The sequence below is a fragment of the Microtus pennsylvanicus genome, chromosome 1 (genome assembly GCF_037038515.1).
Source record: "Microtus pennsylvanicus isolate mMicPen1 chromosome 1, mMicPen1.hap1, whole genome shotgun sequence".
Lineage (NCBI taxonomy): Eukaryota > Metazoa > Chordata > Mammalia > Rodentia > Cricetidae > Microtus > Microtus pennsylvanicus.
The window spans coordinates 112,959,413-112,975,561 of record NC_134579.1 but is presented as its reverse complement, the minus strand read 5'-3'; the positions used below and the strand labels follow the sequence as shown (position 1 = coordinate 112,975,561).

The 16,149-nt window shown below is 39.9% G+C and overlaps 1 protein-coding gene across 10 annotated transcripts in view; it reads right to left on the bottom strand.

Moving 5' to 3' along the window:
* Positions 1 to 16,149, bottom strand: part of Sbno1 (strawberry notch homolog 1) — a 57,319-nt gene that overhangs the window by 21,081 nt on the left and 20,089 nt on the right. For all 10 annotated transcript variants that reach the window (XM_075978923.1, XM_075978903.1, XM_075978898.1 and 7 more), the window contains 13 exons: positions 14,981 to 15,114; positions 14,714 to 14,804; positions 13,544 to 13,705; positions 11,571 to 11,706; positions 11,394 to 11,499; positions 11,143 to 11,296; positions 10,431 to 10,613; positions 8,877 to 8,974; positions 8,596 to 8,747; positions 6,536 to 6,733; positions 4,621 to 4,788; positions 4,357 to 4,532; positions 3,908 to 4,039 (listed from right to left, as the gene is read on the bottom strand). In XM_075978923.1, the coding sequence (XP_075835038.1) occupies positions 3,908 to 4,039; positions 4,357 to 4,532; positions 4,621 to 4,788; positions 6,536 to 6,733; positions 8,596 to 8,747; positions 8,877 to 8,974; positions 10,431 to 10,613; positions 11,143 to 11,296; positions 11,394 to 11,499; positions 11,571 to 11,706; positions 13,544 to 13,705; positions 14,714 to 14,804; positions 14,981 to 15,114 (1,890 nt within the window). The remainder of the gene's footprint in view (positions 1 to 3,907; positions 4,040 to 4,356; positions 4,533 to 4,620; positions 4,789 to 6,535; positions 6,734 to 8,595; positions 8,748 to 8,876; positions 8,975 to 10,430; positions 10,614 to 11,142; positions 11,297 to 11,393; positions 11,500 to 11,570; positions 11,707 to 13,543; positions 13,706 to 14,713; positions 14,805 to 14,980; positions 15,115 to 16,149) is intronic.

Sequence of the window (16,149 nt, the reverse complement as noted above, 5' to 3'; positions counted from 1 at the left end):
TATTAAACATGTTACGGGTATACCATACAATCCTACAGGACAAGCAGTTACAGAAAGATCAAATCAAACTATAAAGGATATGTTAAATAAAAAGGGGTGGAAAATGCCCCCAGAAATAATAATGCTTTATTAACCTTGAATTTTCATAACGCTAATGAGAAAGGGACAACAGCAGTAGAAAGACATTAAATAATGGAAAAGTCTGCTGAATTAAATCAACCGGTTTATTTCAAGGATGTGCTGACCTCACAATGGAAGCCAGAAGATGTGTTGCGTTGGGGAAGGGGTTTTGCTCTTGTTTCCACAGGAGAAGAAAAATTGTGGATACCATCAAAATTAATAAAGATTTGTTTTGCCAGGCGGTGGTGGCGCACACCTTTAATCCCAGCACTCAGGAGGCAGAGGCAGGCGGATCTCTGTGAGTTCGAGGCCAGCCTGGTCTATAGAGCTAGTTCCGGGACAGTCTCCAAAGCTACAGAGAGACCCTGTCTCGAAAAACCAAAAAAAAAAAAAAAAAAAAAAAAAAGGTTTGTTTTGAAGATGGATGAGAAACCTCTTGGAAAGGAGAAATGACAGACAGCTCATCCACAATTATGATAACCATACAGGTGGTAAGAAAAGCATATAGGATGGGGGCAGGGTTCTGTTCAGGTCTTTGCAGGAAAACACTCATCTTCAAAAATTCAAGAGCCCCTGGATGTCTGAATACTGACAGATGGAAAAATAACTACCCAATAAGGATCAAGAAAAGCAAATATGGGGCTGGAGAGATGGCTCAGTGGTTAAGAGCATTGCCTGCTCTTCCAAAGCTCCTGAGTTCAATTCCTGACAACCACATGGTGGCTCACAACCATCTATAATGAGGTCTGGTGCTCTCTTCTGGCCTGCAGGCATACACACCGAGAGAATATTGTATACATAATAAATAAATAAATATTAAAAGAAAAAGAAAAGCAAATATGATTTGTAAGAACAAGCATTTAAAAATATACATTTTTTTTGGCCGGGCAGTGGTGTCGCACGCCTTTAATCCCAGAACTTGGGAGGCAGAGGCAGGCAGATCACTGTAAGTTTGAGGCCATCCTGGTCTACAAGAGCTAGTTCCAGGACAGGAACCAAAAAAGTACAGAGAAACCCTACCTCGAAAGATAAATAAACAAACAAACATTTTTATAAATGTATATATGTGTATGTATGTATTTATATTTATGAACATATAGAGCTGGTTTTGGAGTTGGACAACGGCTCTGTCCTTCTTTAAATCCAAGCATGTTGTTAAAAGAAAGATCCAGAGTTTCTGTCTCATGTCAAGAGCTGTCTGGCATGGAACAGAAAGAAAAAAGAATTTAGAAAAAAATTTTGCTTTTCTTCATATCTATTTTTGTCTTTATCGTACCTTTCATTGACTATGTCTATATAAATAATGCTTAAGTTTTCCACAATGAACAATGAATTTTCCTGCAGTAATCTTTGAAGTTTCCAAGTGTACATTTTTTACAACATTCTGGCCAGACCTCCACAAAATACTCAGACTATTTTCAATCATACCAGATATTAATCTTGAAACCTAACCATCATTTTACTTTCATAGGATCCCGTAGAATGAATGTCGCCCCCAAGACAGCTGGAAGTAATTCTAGAAGACGACGCCCTCCCTCCCAAAAAAGTTTGTCCTCAGGGTTAGAGACATCATTTAGGGTTTGATTATGATTGGTATAGGGTTGGGGATATGGGGAGGAAAGTTTTATAAGCTCAGGGGGGAAATTGGATGGGATAATAGATTGGTATGAGCTTAATCACACTAATAATAATAGTGAGTAATAGAGTGAATACTTGTGAGCTATTACTTATAGACAATTACATTGGTGTAGGTTCTTGTATACAGACACAAAGTTAAATTATATTGAAAACTGTGCGCATGCATGCTTCTACCTGTTTAAAACATTTTTATATATTAATATGTATTTACCATATTGCACTGTACATTTCTACCTCTGATCTAGATACTTATACATTGTTTACATCTGGAGGTCATTGTCTTCATTTATTGCACAGCTGTTTATTGTCTTAGTCTTTAAGTTATATGGGTATTAAGAATTATAGATCAATAATCAGTTATGTTTGTCATACTTAGACTAATCAGGTTCTTTAGATACATGGAGATTATATTCTGCATAGATAATCTTCAACCACTTCAAAGAGCTGTAGAAAATGACATTTAAATAACTTAAGAGTTCTGTTGAAGTGAGACACAAGTACTCCTGACAGCACTGATCTATTCTGAGAGAATGTTGAGCACAGAAGACAATCCACTTGGAGCTTGTTTTCTTCTTGGCAAAAACTGGCCTTTGGGCAAAAAAAGTGTCCATGCCTCAACCACTGACAAGATATATAGTATCAGAAATGGATAAACAAGACTGTCAAATCTTGCCAAGACAGGGTAATACGGTTTTGAAATTTTTTCTTGCCTATGAAAATGGTCTATTAGAGCTGGGCGGTGGTGGTGCAGGCCTTTAATCCCAGGCAGAGACAGGCAGATCTTTGTGAGCTCAAGGCCAGCCTGGTCTACAAGAGCTAGTTCCAGGACAGGCTCCAAAGCTACAGAGAAACCCTGTCTCGAAAAACCAAAAACCAAAAAAAGAAAATGGTCTATTAGTTCTTGTAGGCCTTAGCCAAAGTTGGTTGCTTCAACATTGCAAATGAGACTTTGGGTGATTGTCCAGATAGCCAGTTGTCCCTGTCATTTATTGAACATGCTTGACTGCACTTCCTACTTACTCAAGTAATATTATTTCCCTCTTCGATCTTCAATGGGGTTGAAGACTAGATAATTGTAGTTATTTTCCTCTCATGACTTGGCCAAGTTATTTATTATACAAAACTTAAACTAGTTAGAATAGGATATTTGTTTTTATTGTATATAATTTTGTATTAGGCTTAGAACTCTCTTATTTAAACAAAAGGGGGAGGTGCTGTATGTAGGAAGACTAGCCACTTGTGATTACCCACCTACTGGGGCATGGCCTCTTATACTATATAGAACCTGTATTCGCCCCCTTTTTCTCCTTTCCCTTGTTCCTTTTCGCCAATTGCTCATTGGGATTGTTTGGATTCGATCTCCATCCACCATTCAGGCAGAGAATCCTGATTTGTAAGTTTATCCCTAAATAAATATCTCTGTTCTGAGCTAGTATAGGATTTCTTTTAAGCATCCGTTCACCACTTCATCTGGAAGGATCACTGCAACATAATTGAAACAAGAAGTTACTGGGAACAAATCCTTTGGGCCCTGTCTTGAACCCTGTGTTTCTTTCTACTTCCATTCACTGCCATAACATGACCTGAGTTGTCCCTTGTATCTTTCCTTTCACAATAGGTTAAAAGAATAAAATCATGAGCCAAGATTAACTTTCAGTCCTAAGAGACTCTTAGATGGCAGTTATGCAAAAGTAACTAATATAAGAAGGAAGAAAGGCAAGGAGGGAAGAAAAAGAGAGATCAAAGAAATCACTACAATGATTTACTACTTTTTATATTCAGATTAAGGTATCCATATATCTCTCAAATCTCTCTAAATTTTCAGACAAGACCTCATGTAGGCCAGGCTAGATTAAAACCCCTGCTCTACTGTAGCCAAGAAGACTGAGCTTCTGATCCTCTTTCCTCTAACTCCAAGGTGCACCATCTCACCTGGTTTGTGTGTTCCAGAGTTCTCCTAAATACCAAGATGCGCATCATACAGAATCACTAAAGCATGTAAAATAGTCAGTACAATTACTAACAAAAACAGACCGTTCCACAATCTTATAACAGAATCTATGGATGTGGATGGATAGAGGGCAAACCTTTCTAAAGCTGAACATATAGGCAGGTGCCTTCTATTGAAAAGCACCACAGGAAAATATACCTTTTTTCCATCCATAAATCTCTGCTTCTCCGTGATGTTTAGAATTTCCACAGGCACATCAACTTCAGACCTTGACTCATAAGATATGCTTCCGTCGTCATTGCTCACCACTCGCCCCTTGCGGCCAGTCATCTGAAAAGCAAGCATTAACACAGAGCTTTAAGAAGAGCATGAAACATGGATGACACAAGTTGGTACTGGGACAAAAGAACATTACAACATAAAAAAATGATCCCTGGCAACATTACAAAAGCTGTACAATAGTACAGGAACCAGGTTCAAGCCAAACTTCAGGCACTGAGGACAGGCCTTCTGTAGTCATACCCTGAGAACCAAAACAGAACAAGGTTCTAAGTTGTATCCAGAGAACAGGACATCCATGTCACAGGATTTAAAAAGAGAAGAAAATACTAACAGGAAAGAGCATAGCACTAACCACATCTATTTACCTCAGCCACATTTTCAGGACCACCAAGTTCATCAATAAGTTCATCCAAGGTGTTAGGAGGGAGGTCTTCAGCTAATTTTTCTAGTTTATCAAGCAGGTCTTTCTTCATCTGCTGTGCCCTTTCCACAGCATCTTGACTTGTTATAAGGCTATTGTTACTGTTGGTGTTACTGTTAGCTGATAAAGAACATTTGTTAATCAGTCAAACTGTTATACCTGATTTCCATAATAGCACATTTCTAAAGTAGGACGTTCTGCACAGTACCTGGTGCACTGTTGGGAGCAGGTGAGATGACTGGTGCAGAGGAGAAACTGGGCCGCTTTGAACCAAGACCTGATGCTAACAAGGCACTTTGAATGGAATCTGGATCTATACTTTTCTTCTTTTTCTTATCTTTGTTCTTCTTGTGGTCTTTTCTAATTAACCAAGGATCTGAAATGTAAGAGAATTATGTATCAATTTGATAGAACAGTACAGTCCTTTGTTTTTTGAGACAGGGTTTCTTTGTGTAGCCCTGGTTGTCCTGGAACTTGCTCTGTAGACCAGGTTGGCCTAGAACTCAAGAGATCTGGCTACTACCTCTGCCTCCAGAGAGCTGGAATTAAAGTTGTGCACACCACCTCTCAGTACAATATGGACTCCTGATAGGAAGAACTTACTTTTTTTTTTTTAATTAGGTATACAGTGTTCTGTCTGCATGTATGCCTCCAGGCCAGAAGAGGGCACCAGAGCTCATTACAGAAGGTTGTGAGCCACCATGCGGTTGGTGGGAATTAAATTCAAGACCTGTGGAGGAGCAGCTAGTGCTCCAAAGGCTGATCCACCTTTCTTTTTCTTTTCTTTTTTTGTTTGTTTGTTTGTTTGTTTTGTTTTTTTCGAGACAGGGTTTTCTCTGTGGTTTTGGAGCCTGTCCTGGAACTAGCTCTTGTAGACCAGGCTGGTCTCGAACTCAGAGATCCGCCTGCCTCTGCCTCCCGAGTGCTGGGATTAAAGGCGTGCACCCCCACCGCCCGGCTTGATCCACCTTTCTAAGCCCCAAATTTCCTTCTGTTAACTGACACAAAGTATTGTCAGCTAGCAGTGCCCAATCCATTTACTCAACACACAGAGAGCTACCCCTCTACATTCTGAAGTTAAAAAAATAAGCAAATATTGGGCAGTGGTGGTGCACACCTTTAATCCTAGGACTCTGGGAGGCAGAAGCAGGTGGATTTCTGAGTTTGATCGAGACCAGTCTGATCTACAGAATTCCAGGACAGCCAGGGCTACACAGAGAAACCATGTGTGCTCACACACACAAAATAAACCCACATAAACTCAGTATATTCCACTAGGCTTGCAATTCCACTATCCCAAAACGCAGGAATACTGAGGCAGAAAAATGGGAACCCCAGAAAAATTCAACCCCAAAACTTAACATGAAGGAATGAATGCAGTTCTAGATCATCTAGGGCTACACAGTGAGAACTTCTACTTCCCACCGAAAATGAAGAAAAAAGGCACAAAGTTGTCTTATCTCACATTCAAACCTCAACAAGACAAACAAACTTAATCTACACTAAGCAAAGATTATAACCTACGTGGTCACAAATATAGAGAAGGGATTTCATTTATTTTTCAAAGATCTATTTTACTTATTTAATTACTGGTTTTTCAAGACAGAGAATTTCTTTGGGTAGCTTTGGCTGTCCTGGAACTCACATTGTAAACCAGGCTGGCCTTGGTCTCACAGAGACCCACCAGGCTTTGTCTCCTAAGCGCTGAGATGTAAGGTGTGCGCCACCACTGCCAGGCTGATTTATTTTCTTTTTAACGATGGGTATGTGTGTAAATGTATGTAGGTTTGTGTACACAGTGCAGGTGTCTATGGAAATCAAATGTCCTTGGAGCTGGAGGTCTGGAAATTGTGAGTTACCAATTTAGGATGCTGGAAATTGAACTCCGATTCTCTTAACCACTGAGCCACCTCTCCAGCATGGAGAAAATATTTTATCTTTTGTTTGTTTTTGAGACAAGGTCTCACTATGTAACTCTGGCTAGCCTGGAGCTCACTTCACTATGTAGATCAGGCTGGCCTAAAACTCATAGAGATAGATAATCCTGTCTGCACCCCTAATGCTGGGATGAAGGCCCAGCAGCTAAGTCCCCTTCTGCTGTCGCAACAGTTGAGTGAACTCACCGTCCTCGTTGTCCTCACTGGACTCATCTCTGAAGGGGTTGAAATCATCATCATCACCAGAGCTCATGTTCTTAGAGCTCTCATAGTCACTCTCTTCATTGTCAGAGACATCAGACTCACTTTCGCTGTCATCAGAGCTGCTACCAGTAAGGCCACCAACTTTCCGTGCTTTTTTGGCTTCTCGAGTTATTTCTTCACCTACCCTCAAGCCCCAAATAAAAGTCAGTTGGAAATGCAATGTTTCTAAAGACCTATGGTGTCAGACTTTAGATTATGAGTTGAGTCTAAGAAAACTGCAGACAGCAAGAATATACATTTGATAAGCAAAGCATGCTCATAAGAACCAAGAACTCCAGTTATGCTCAGCTACTCAACAAGAAGCTAAATATATAAATACAAACTCAAAACTGATGGAAAGAAAATGAGGGGCTGAACCAAACCACATTACATGCATGCATGAAATTCTCAAACATACAAAATAAATAAAAATTCAAGACAGAGTGCAACAGCCGTAACTGTTAAGTAGTTGTGAGAAGGGCATTAGTAACTAGTCATGAAATACCTAGAAATTTTTAATGTATAAGCTAGGTATAGTAGTCTCTAATCCCAGCATTTGGGAGGCAGACACAGAGAAGTCTCTGTTGAGTTCAGAGCTTGCCTAGACTACAGAGTGAGTTCTAGGTGCATTAGGACTGCATAATGAGACCCTGTCTTGAATGAAATGAAGAGGGAAGGACAGACGTACTGATTTATAAAAATTTCGTTTTTAAAGGTAAGTGGTTGGTTTGAATTACCTAATATTTAGAAATTGGGAATGCTCAAAAACTAAAACCAAACACTAAGACGTTCTCTTATTAATGAACCAGAGAAAACCTAATTGACACATAGGGAGACATCAACTACTCTATCACACTACTGATTGTAGGATACCATTACTTCATGGGCTACTCAATTAAAAAGCAAGGGGTAGTAGTAGCCCACTCAGTTCAGGTGTATTCCAACTGTGAGGACCAATGAAATGGTTCAGCAGATAGTGCTTGTCAACAACCCCGATGACCTAAGTTGAACCCCAAAACCTATATGCTAAAAAAGTGATCAATCCCTTCAATTTGTGCTCTTGACCTCCACATTCACAGTAGCACATGTGCACCCACAAGCACATGTAATAAAAAAATAGGAAGAATGAGTATCTTGTCAAGTCTAAAATTATTAAACAATGTCAAACACTACTTAGAGCCTACAACATTGCAGGTGTTTTTGTCTGGGTATGTTAAGGCAAGAGCCCAGGGCCCAGAAAGCATCATGGCCTTTATATCAAAATTCACAACTCACTTCTGAAAGTCAAACAGCAAAGAAAGCACCCAAACAAAAATTCTAGTTTACATCATCATAAGCTAATTAACAAACACAGGTGAATACATCCCTAAAACTTAATAACTATACTAATCAAAGCCTCTTTAGCCTTAACCAGCAAAGAGAACATAATGCTTGTAACCCAGCTGCTCCAGAAACTGAAGCAGGAGGAAAGTATTACCCACTAACTGCCAAGAAAAAAAAAGGGGGGGGTGCACTGACTAGCAAACTCCATGTTTGTTAAATAGCAACTCTGACAACACAAAGACTAAGTGAACTTAGAAAAATCCTAACCTTCCCACGAAGCTGAAAAGGTTCTAATTTCCTAACTGCTGCAGAGTGTCCAGCTAATTAAATTAAGTGGGACCACTTGTATATTCACCCAGGACTCTGAGCAACAGAGAAAGCAGTCCCTTCCCACTCAAGGAAGGAAGGAGCTCAATCACAAACAACTACTTCCAAACTCAGATCATCAGCACTGCCATAAACTATTTTTTTAATTTATTTATTTTATTAGGTATACAGTGCTCTGTCTGCATGTATGTGTGCATGACAGAATAGGGCAGTACATCTCATTACAGATGGTTGTGAGCCACCATGTCATTGCTAGGAGTTGAACTCCAGATCTCTGGAAGAACAGCCAGTGCCCTTAACCTCTGAGCCATCTCTCCAGCCCTGCCATCAACTATTTAAAGAAAAGTACTCACCTTTCCGCTTCTTTATTTTGTTTTCTTTACAAGGACTATCTCTTGGTGAACTGTTGTTACTTGGAGCTGTCAAATCAATTCCTAGCAAACTATAAAGTTTCTTCCTGTCTGGAGCAGGAAAGTGTTTTTCAATGAGTGACTGCAATACCCCTCTGTAGAAAAAAAGCAGGGAATCTTACACTTCATGTGGCACCTGTAAACATCTTACTAGATATAGCTAAAGAGAAATATACATTTTCTTCAATCTTAAGAAATTTCAAGAAGAAATTAAAAAACATTACTTGGCAGTTGAAACAAAATCATTTAGTTCTCCTCCACCCTCTTCCAAGGCTTCCAGAGTTCTAGCTTCTCCTGTAGACTGCAGACCAATTACCACACACTGGAAAACACAAAATACACAGTAATAAACAACATGCTGTAGCCTCTCACAGCATATGCCTTCTTACAGCATAAGTCAAATGTCCAGTGAAAGACTTCAAAAAATGACCCATTACATTAAAGCAATTTAGGCGTCATTTATTCTGAGGTATGCTATGTCAAAAAGTGAGAGAAATCCAGGTTTGATGTCGCTCGATTTAATCTCAGCACTCAGAATGCAGAGTCAGGAGAATCTCTGTACATTTGAGGCCAGTCTGTTCTACAGAATTTCAAGGCTGCATAGAGGGGTTCTGTCTCCCTGCCAGCCAGAAAAAAAAAGGAAACACAATTTACAGAACATGACAAATGTTCCTGACCTTAAGGAATTTATAATTTTTGTTGTTGTTCTCTCTCTTTCTATAGCACTGGCTATCCTTGAACTCACAGAGATTTCCTCTCTCTGCCTCCCAAATGCTAGAATTAAAGGCGTGCTATAATGCATCAGAAACTCTAAGTTTTGAGCAGATCAACCAAAAGCAAGCAAGCTTAGGGCAATATTTACAGTTATTAATGGAAAGAGCACAGCTAAATAAATCACATAGTGTATTTGTTATACTCTGCTGAAATTTCTGAACAGGCATTTTTTATATACACCGACAAATACAAATATTCATGTGTCTGTGTGTGCAAATGTAGTCTGAGTCTCATGTAGCCCAATTCAAACTATGATCTAGCCATAGCTGGCCTTGCTCTTCAGAGCCCCTAGTTTCTATCTCTCATGTGGTAGGACCACACAGACACACACACTGGCATTTTTAGAACTTTTTGTTAATTTCTTGAGACAGGGCTTATTTGTGTAGTCCTGGATGTCCTAGAACTCACTCTGTAGATCAGGTTGGCCTCAGGCTTAGAAGATCCACCTGGCTCTTCCTCCCAAGTGATGGAATCAAAGGTATGTACCACCACTGCCTAGCTTAGAATTTATTTTAAAGGATCTATTTATAGTGGCACATACTTAGACAATTCTAGGACTTGGGATGCTGATGCAGGAAGATTGCTGTGAGTTTTTTAGGACAGCCTAGAAGACCTATCAAATACCAGACAGACATCTCTGAGCTACAGAGCAAACATCCTGTCTCAAACCAAAACCAAAAACATAAATTATGAAAATAAAATCTTACTGCAATAGTATTTTTAGCAACATCCACTTAAAAGACTATTCCAGAGCTGAGCATAGTGACAAGCATCTTTAATCCCAGCACCCGGGAGGCAGAGACAGACAGATCTCTGCGAGTTCGAAGCCAGCTTGGTCTATAGAGGAAGTTCCAGGATAACCAGAGCTACATAGTGAGACCCCTGTCTAGAAAATACAAAAACAAAACAAAGAAACAAACAAAAAGACTATTCCCAATAGAAGGCCTCATTAGATAAAGACTAGCTAGTCAAGCTCAGACCACACTAGATTTTCTCCAACTTACCTTCCCATTCTTGATTTCCTCCCGAGCCAGTTGAACTACCCTTTTCACTTTGGATGCTATGCACAGGTACTTAAAAAACCTCTGGTGAGCAGACCAGAATTGACCCCACATAGATTTCTTCATTCTCTGTTCAGCATCAATCAAATCTGCAGCTTGCTGAAATCTCTCTCTAGCAATGACCCACTGGAAATACATAGGCAACATGTTACATATACATCTGAATACATTACTTAAAAGTAGCCCCTTTAGCCAGGCATGCATTTAGTCCCATCACTCAGTAGGCTGGAGAATCACTGTGAGTTCAAGGACAGCCTGGTATAGACATAGCATAGAAGTTCCATGCCCGCCACAATGACACGGTGAGACCCTGTCTCCACAAAACTAAAACTGACTCCTTCAACTAAAACAATCTGCAATCACTTGGGAAACTTTCAGGATGTTTATACATAAATGTATACTATCTAAACCTGTCATTTTAGAACATGGTTATATTGCAACTGTGAATTTGATTTAACTGAATCAACTGTCTTTTATGAATTATCATAAAAAATTAAAGCATGAAAAATAAGGATATTGATCAAATAAGCAACTGTGATCATTATCTGCTGTTTCAGAGCTTAAACACATTCTTCTATGTTGAAAAAGTTTCAATAGATAAATCTCATTAAAAAATTATCAGGCACATTAAAAATATTGACAAAAGATTTCTCACCAGCTTGACTGCTTTGTTATACATTTTAACATAACTCTGAGAAAGAAGAACTTCCTCTATTTTGAAGGTCACTCCAGTAAAGCTCAGCTGTCGTGCAATGTACATTCCTCTAAGCTTCATATCCATAGCAACTATTTCCATGGCACCAACACCTCTGAACAAAATTAAAACACACAGTAACTACCAATAAGCAAAACAGCACTTTCCACACAGCAACGGTTCTGGCAGCACTGTGCCACCAGCCTTATTACCTGCGTTCCACTGCTTGGATAAAATCACTGAATTCTCTGAATGGAGTTCCCTCACCCCAAATTCCAAGACGGTTCATATAGGCCATGTTCCGTGGTTCCGAAGCACCTGGAAAAGACCCGACATATTATAGCTGCAAAAGTGATTTGTTCATCTTTCTGATCAAGTAGAGTACTCACCAGTGGCACTGGCATAAACAACTCTGGCTTTTGGCAACTTGTTCTGAAGCTCTAAAACGGCCAACCCTGTCTTGGTTGGCTTTGAAGAACCAACAGGACAGAGGTTTTTTGCTTTGTGACATTCATCAAACACTATCTGTAAGGAGGAGCTAAGGAACGTATCAAAAACAGAACTGTCCATTCAAGAGCGTGGTCTATGACCCTGGGGCCTACAGGTAATTTCTCTAAGATTCCACACATAACCCAAGATCCCTCTGGGCCTCATCTCTATTCTTTCCCCTTGTCCTGCAGCTTCTGAGTTAAGTGCTCAATGAGTTATTTACTCGGGTGAAATTTTTTCTTATAAGAATACAGGAATGGGGGCTGGAGAGATGGCTCAGAGGTTAAGAGCACTGGCTGCTCTTCCAGAGGTCCTGAGTTCAATTCCCAGAAACCACATGGTGGCTCACAACCATCTGTAATGAGATCTGGCACCCTCCTCTGGCGTGTGGGCATACATTGAGGCAGAATGTTGTATACATAATAAAATAAATAAATCTTAAAAAAAAAAAAAAAAAAAGAATACAGGAATGGCCAGGCGGTGATGGCACACACCTTTAATCCCAGCATTCAGGAGGCAGAAGCAGGCAGACCTCCGTCTTTAAGGACAGCCTGATCTACAAGAGCTAGTTCCAGGATAGGCTCAAAAGCAACGCAGAGAAACCTGTCTCAAAAAAACAAAATGAATGAATGAGTGAGTAAAAAAATGCAGGAATGGAGCTGGGCAGAGGTGGTATACACCTTTAATTTGGAGACAGAGACAGGTGGATATCTGTGAGTACGAGGACAGCCTGGTCTAAAGCAAGTTTCAGAAGAAAGAAAGAGAGAGAGAGAGAGAAAGAGAGAGGGAGGGAGGGAGGGAGGGAGGGAGGGAGGGACAAGAAAATAAAAAAAAGAATGCAGAAATAGATTCACTGAGGCAGGAGTTTTCCACTACATCCACTACAGCAAGAATTTCACTGAATTGTGAAACTGGTAACTAACTTGAAATAGTATTTCAGAACTTGGGGTTCATCATCAGGACAGCAGAAGCTATGCTACGAACAAATGAGTGAGCTCTGCTTCCTTGGTCTCTCAAGCACTCCATGGGGAAGAGGATGCAGAGCTCCTGACATCTGACATATACAAAAGAACTGACTTTCCAGGCCCCGAGGACTCTTAACAATTACAGTGACCATCCCAAAATATTCACTTAGTCAAAAATTTTCCAAAGCTCTATTTACACATAATTTTTTTAAAATAATTTTGTGTAGCCTTGGCTATCCTGGAACTCATTCTGTAGATCAGGTTGTCCTTGAACTCAGAGATCCACCAGCTTCTGCCTCTCCAGGGCTGGGACTAAAGGTGTGCACCATCACCACCCTACTGTTTTTTTTGTTTTGTTTTGTTTTGTTTTTTTGGTTGTTGTTTTCTTTTTTTGATTTTCGAGACAGGGTTTCTCTGTAGCTTTTGGTTCCTGTCCTGGAACTAGCTCTTGTAGACCAGGCTGGCCTCGAACTCACAGAGATCCGCCTGCCTCTGCCTCCTGAGTGCTGGGATTAAAGGTGTGCGCCACCAGTGCCCGGCTTGTTGTTTTCTTTTCTTTTTTTAAAAAATATTTATTTATTTATTATGTATAAGTATTCTGTCTGTGTGTATGCCTGAAGGCCAGAAGAGGGCACAAGACCCCATTACAGATGGTTGTGAGCCACCATGTGGTTGCTGGGAATTGAACTCAGGACCTCTAGGAAGAGAGGCAATGCTCTTAACCCCTGAGCTATCTCTCCAGCCCGTTGTTTTCTTTTTTTAATTTTTTGACACAGGGTTTGTGTAGCCCTTGCTGTTCTTTAACACAGCCTCAGAGATTTGTCTGCCTTAGGCATGCCCTAACACCGCCCAGCCTAAACACAATTTTTATGCCATCAAAAATAAACACAATCTCTATTGAAGGATACCACTCCATCGAAGTCATCACCGCACCAATGCAGAAGCTGTTTTAACCTGGTCTTATATTTACCACCAGACTGGCTTTCACCAATAAGAGAAGAATAGGTAGCAAAAATAACACCCTTTTTCACACTCCCATTGTGCTTGGAAGAAATTTTTCCATATTTAAACTAAAAAGGAAAAAAAGAATTTAATTAGTACATCTTCCTCTCAGAAAGACCTACCTCAAACTTATGAGTCAACTTAGGTTCATGACAGACTCCAAAAACATATAGACACATAAAGCTTATAATACATAAATGTGATAAAAAAAAAACCAACAACAACAACAACAAAAAAAACATGCCACAACCAAGTTTCAAATCCGCTTTCCTATGGGAATTCCAGCACTGCTCCACACATTCTTACTGTGCATTCATCATACTATAGTATTCATCATACATAGTAAAGGACTATGACTGAGTTGAGGACTAGAAGATTATCAGCAGGAGAAGTGTTAGCAAGTAAGCTAGGGGTGTGATTCAGTGGTAGAGCACTTAACCTAGCATACCTAACCCCCAAACACAGAATTTTCAGTAATGTGCTCCTTTGTTTGTTACATTACTCAGAAATAAATCTTACCAAGATGTTTTAGTATTACAGCGCAATCATTCAAAACATAACTAAACACAACATAACCAAAAAAGTCACAGAGTGAGTACCAGGACCGGCTCCAAAGGTACACAGAGAAGAAACCCTGTCTCGAAACTCCAAAACAAACAAATGAAAACAAAATAAAAAAATTCTAATCACATTAAAATGTGTTTCAGATCTAGATACCCACTTTCTTGTTTCTATGCTAACACAAAGTCCTTAAACTCAGTCATGCAAACCGAACGGTTATCTATAGGCTGTACAATGTGACAGCACACTACGTCTCCACACTGCACATGGACAGGCAGATGAACCTCTAGAAACCAAGACAAACAGAACACTGGAAACCAACAAAACAAACTCCATTACACCAGGGACCATGCCCACTTTGTCTGCCATTAGACACACCCAAGGCCTAGCATGTGTTATGTGGAATAGCTCACTGAGTCCTTGGAACAAAAATCACAAAAAACAGTTGTCTCATTTTCATAGATGAGTCTGTGTATCTTGATTGATAGTCCCATTGAAAAAGGAGGCTTCCATACCTTATTTAATGAATGGACCAAAATGTTTTTTGCTCCAATATCCTTTAAATCTCTTTCAGCATCATATTTTAAGTCATTTGATACACTAAACCTGTCAAAAAAAGATAAACCAAATTAAAATTGATTTGCATTTTTTTTATAGAACTAGGAACAGTCACATAGACACAATATAAACACGAACATACACTCACTCACTCACTCAAACTTATCCTGAGGTGCTATATTAAAAGAAAACCAGCTCTCCTCAGCCCACACGGTGGAACTTACCACAGTGCTCTCTTTCTACTCAACAAATAGTTCTCATATATGATCCCTGCTATCGTCCGGCCTTTGCCCACACCAGCACCATCACCGATTAAGAAGCCAGCACGATCTCCATTAGGGAGGAATGTTTCATGTTGCTAAGAAGGGAAAAGTTGGAAGAACGGGTGTCATTTTCTCATCAAAGTAACTGATAAGGGGCCCATGCTACTACCCAATCAAAACAGTCATGGAAATGTGTCACCATTACCCCTTCAAGCACTTTGACCTACCTAAGAGTGACCCCTAGCATGGATACTCTTCTCTATATAAGTACTACACTCTTTCCCTCTAGCCTGCCATACACTTAGCATCAAAGACAAGAAATTGGCAAGGTGGCTTCACTATTCCTTTAAATACCTGCTTGACAATTTGCCAACTTTGACACATTACTTAACCATGGGGGCAGTTGGCCACTCGCAGCATTACTTATCCTACAGTAATGGAGTTAAAAAGAAAATATCTCAAGCGTAACTGAAGTGAGTCCACTCACAAACTATATTACTAATAGTATTGCACAGTACATGACTGCCAATTTACTACCTTAATGGTATGGGCACTCAGGTCTTTCCAGCAGGGAAAAAAATGAGGAAACAAACATTCTTTTTTTTTTTTTTTTTTTCTTTTTTGGTTTTTCGAGACAGGGTTTCTCTGTGGCTTTGGAGCCTGTCCTGGAACTAGCTCTGTAGACCAGACTGGTCTCGAACTCACAGAGATCCACCTGCCTCTGCCTCCCGAGTGCTGGGATTAAAGGCGTGCGCCACCATCGCCCGGCAGAAACATTCTTACATATACATCAGATTCTTAAAAGTAGAAGTCTTAGATAAAAAATAAATTAAGTCTTCATATTAAAATACCCGCTCCCAAAAAATAATATTTCCACATAAAATTCTAGGGTTATGACTTGTCATTTCCACCAGAAGACATTCTTAAGATCCATGCCATACTTTCTCTTTTCCTAATATATAATCTTTGAGACAGAGTTTCTCTGTAAAGCCCTGGCTCTCCTGGAACACACTCTGTAGACCAGGCTGGCCTCGAACTCAGAGATCCACATCCCTCTGGCTCCCAGGTGCAGAGATTAAAGGTGTGCAGCTCCACTGTCTGTCTAATATATTACTTTTCAAAAATTTTAT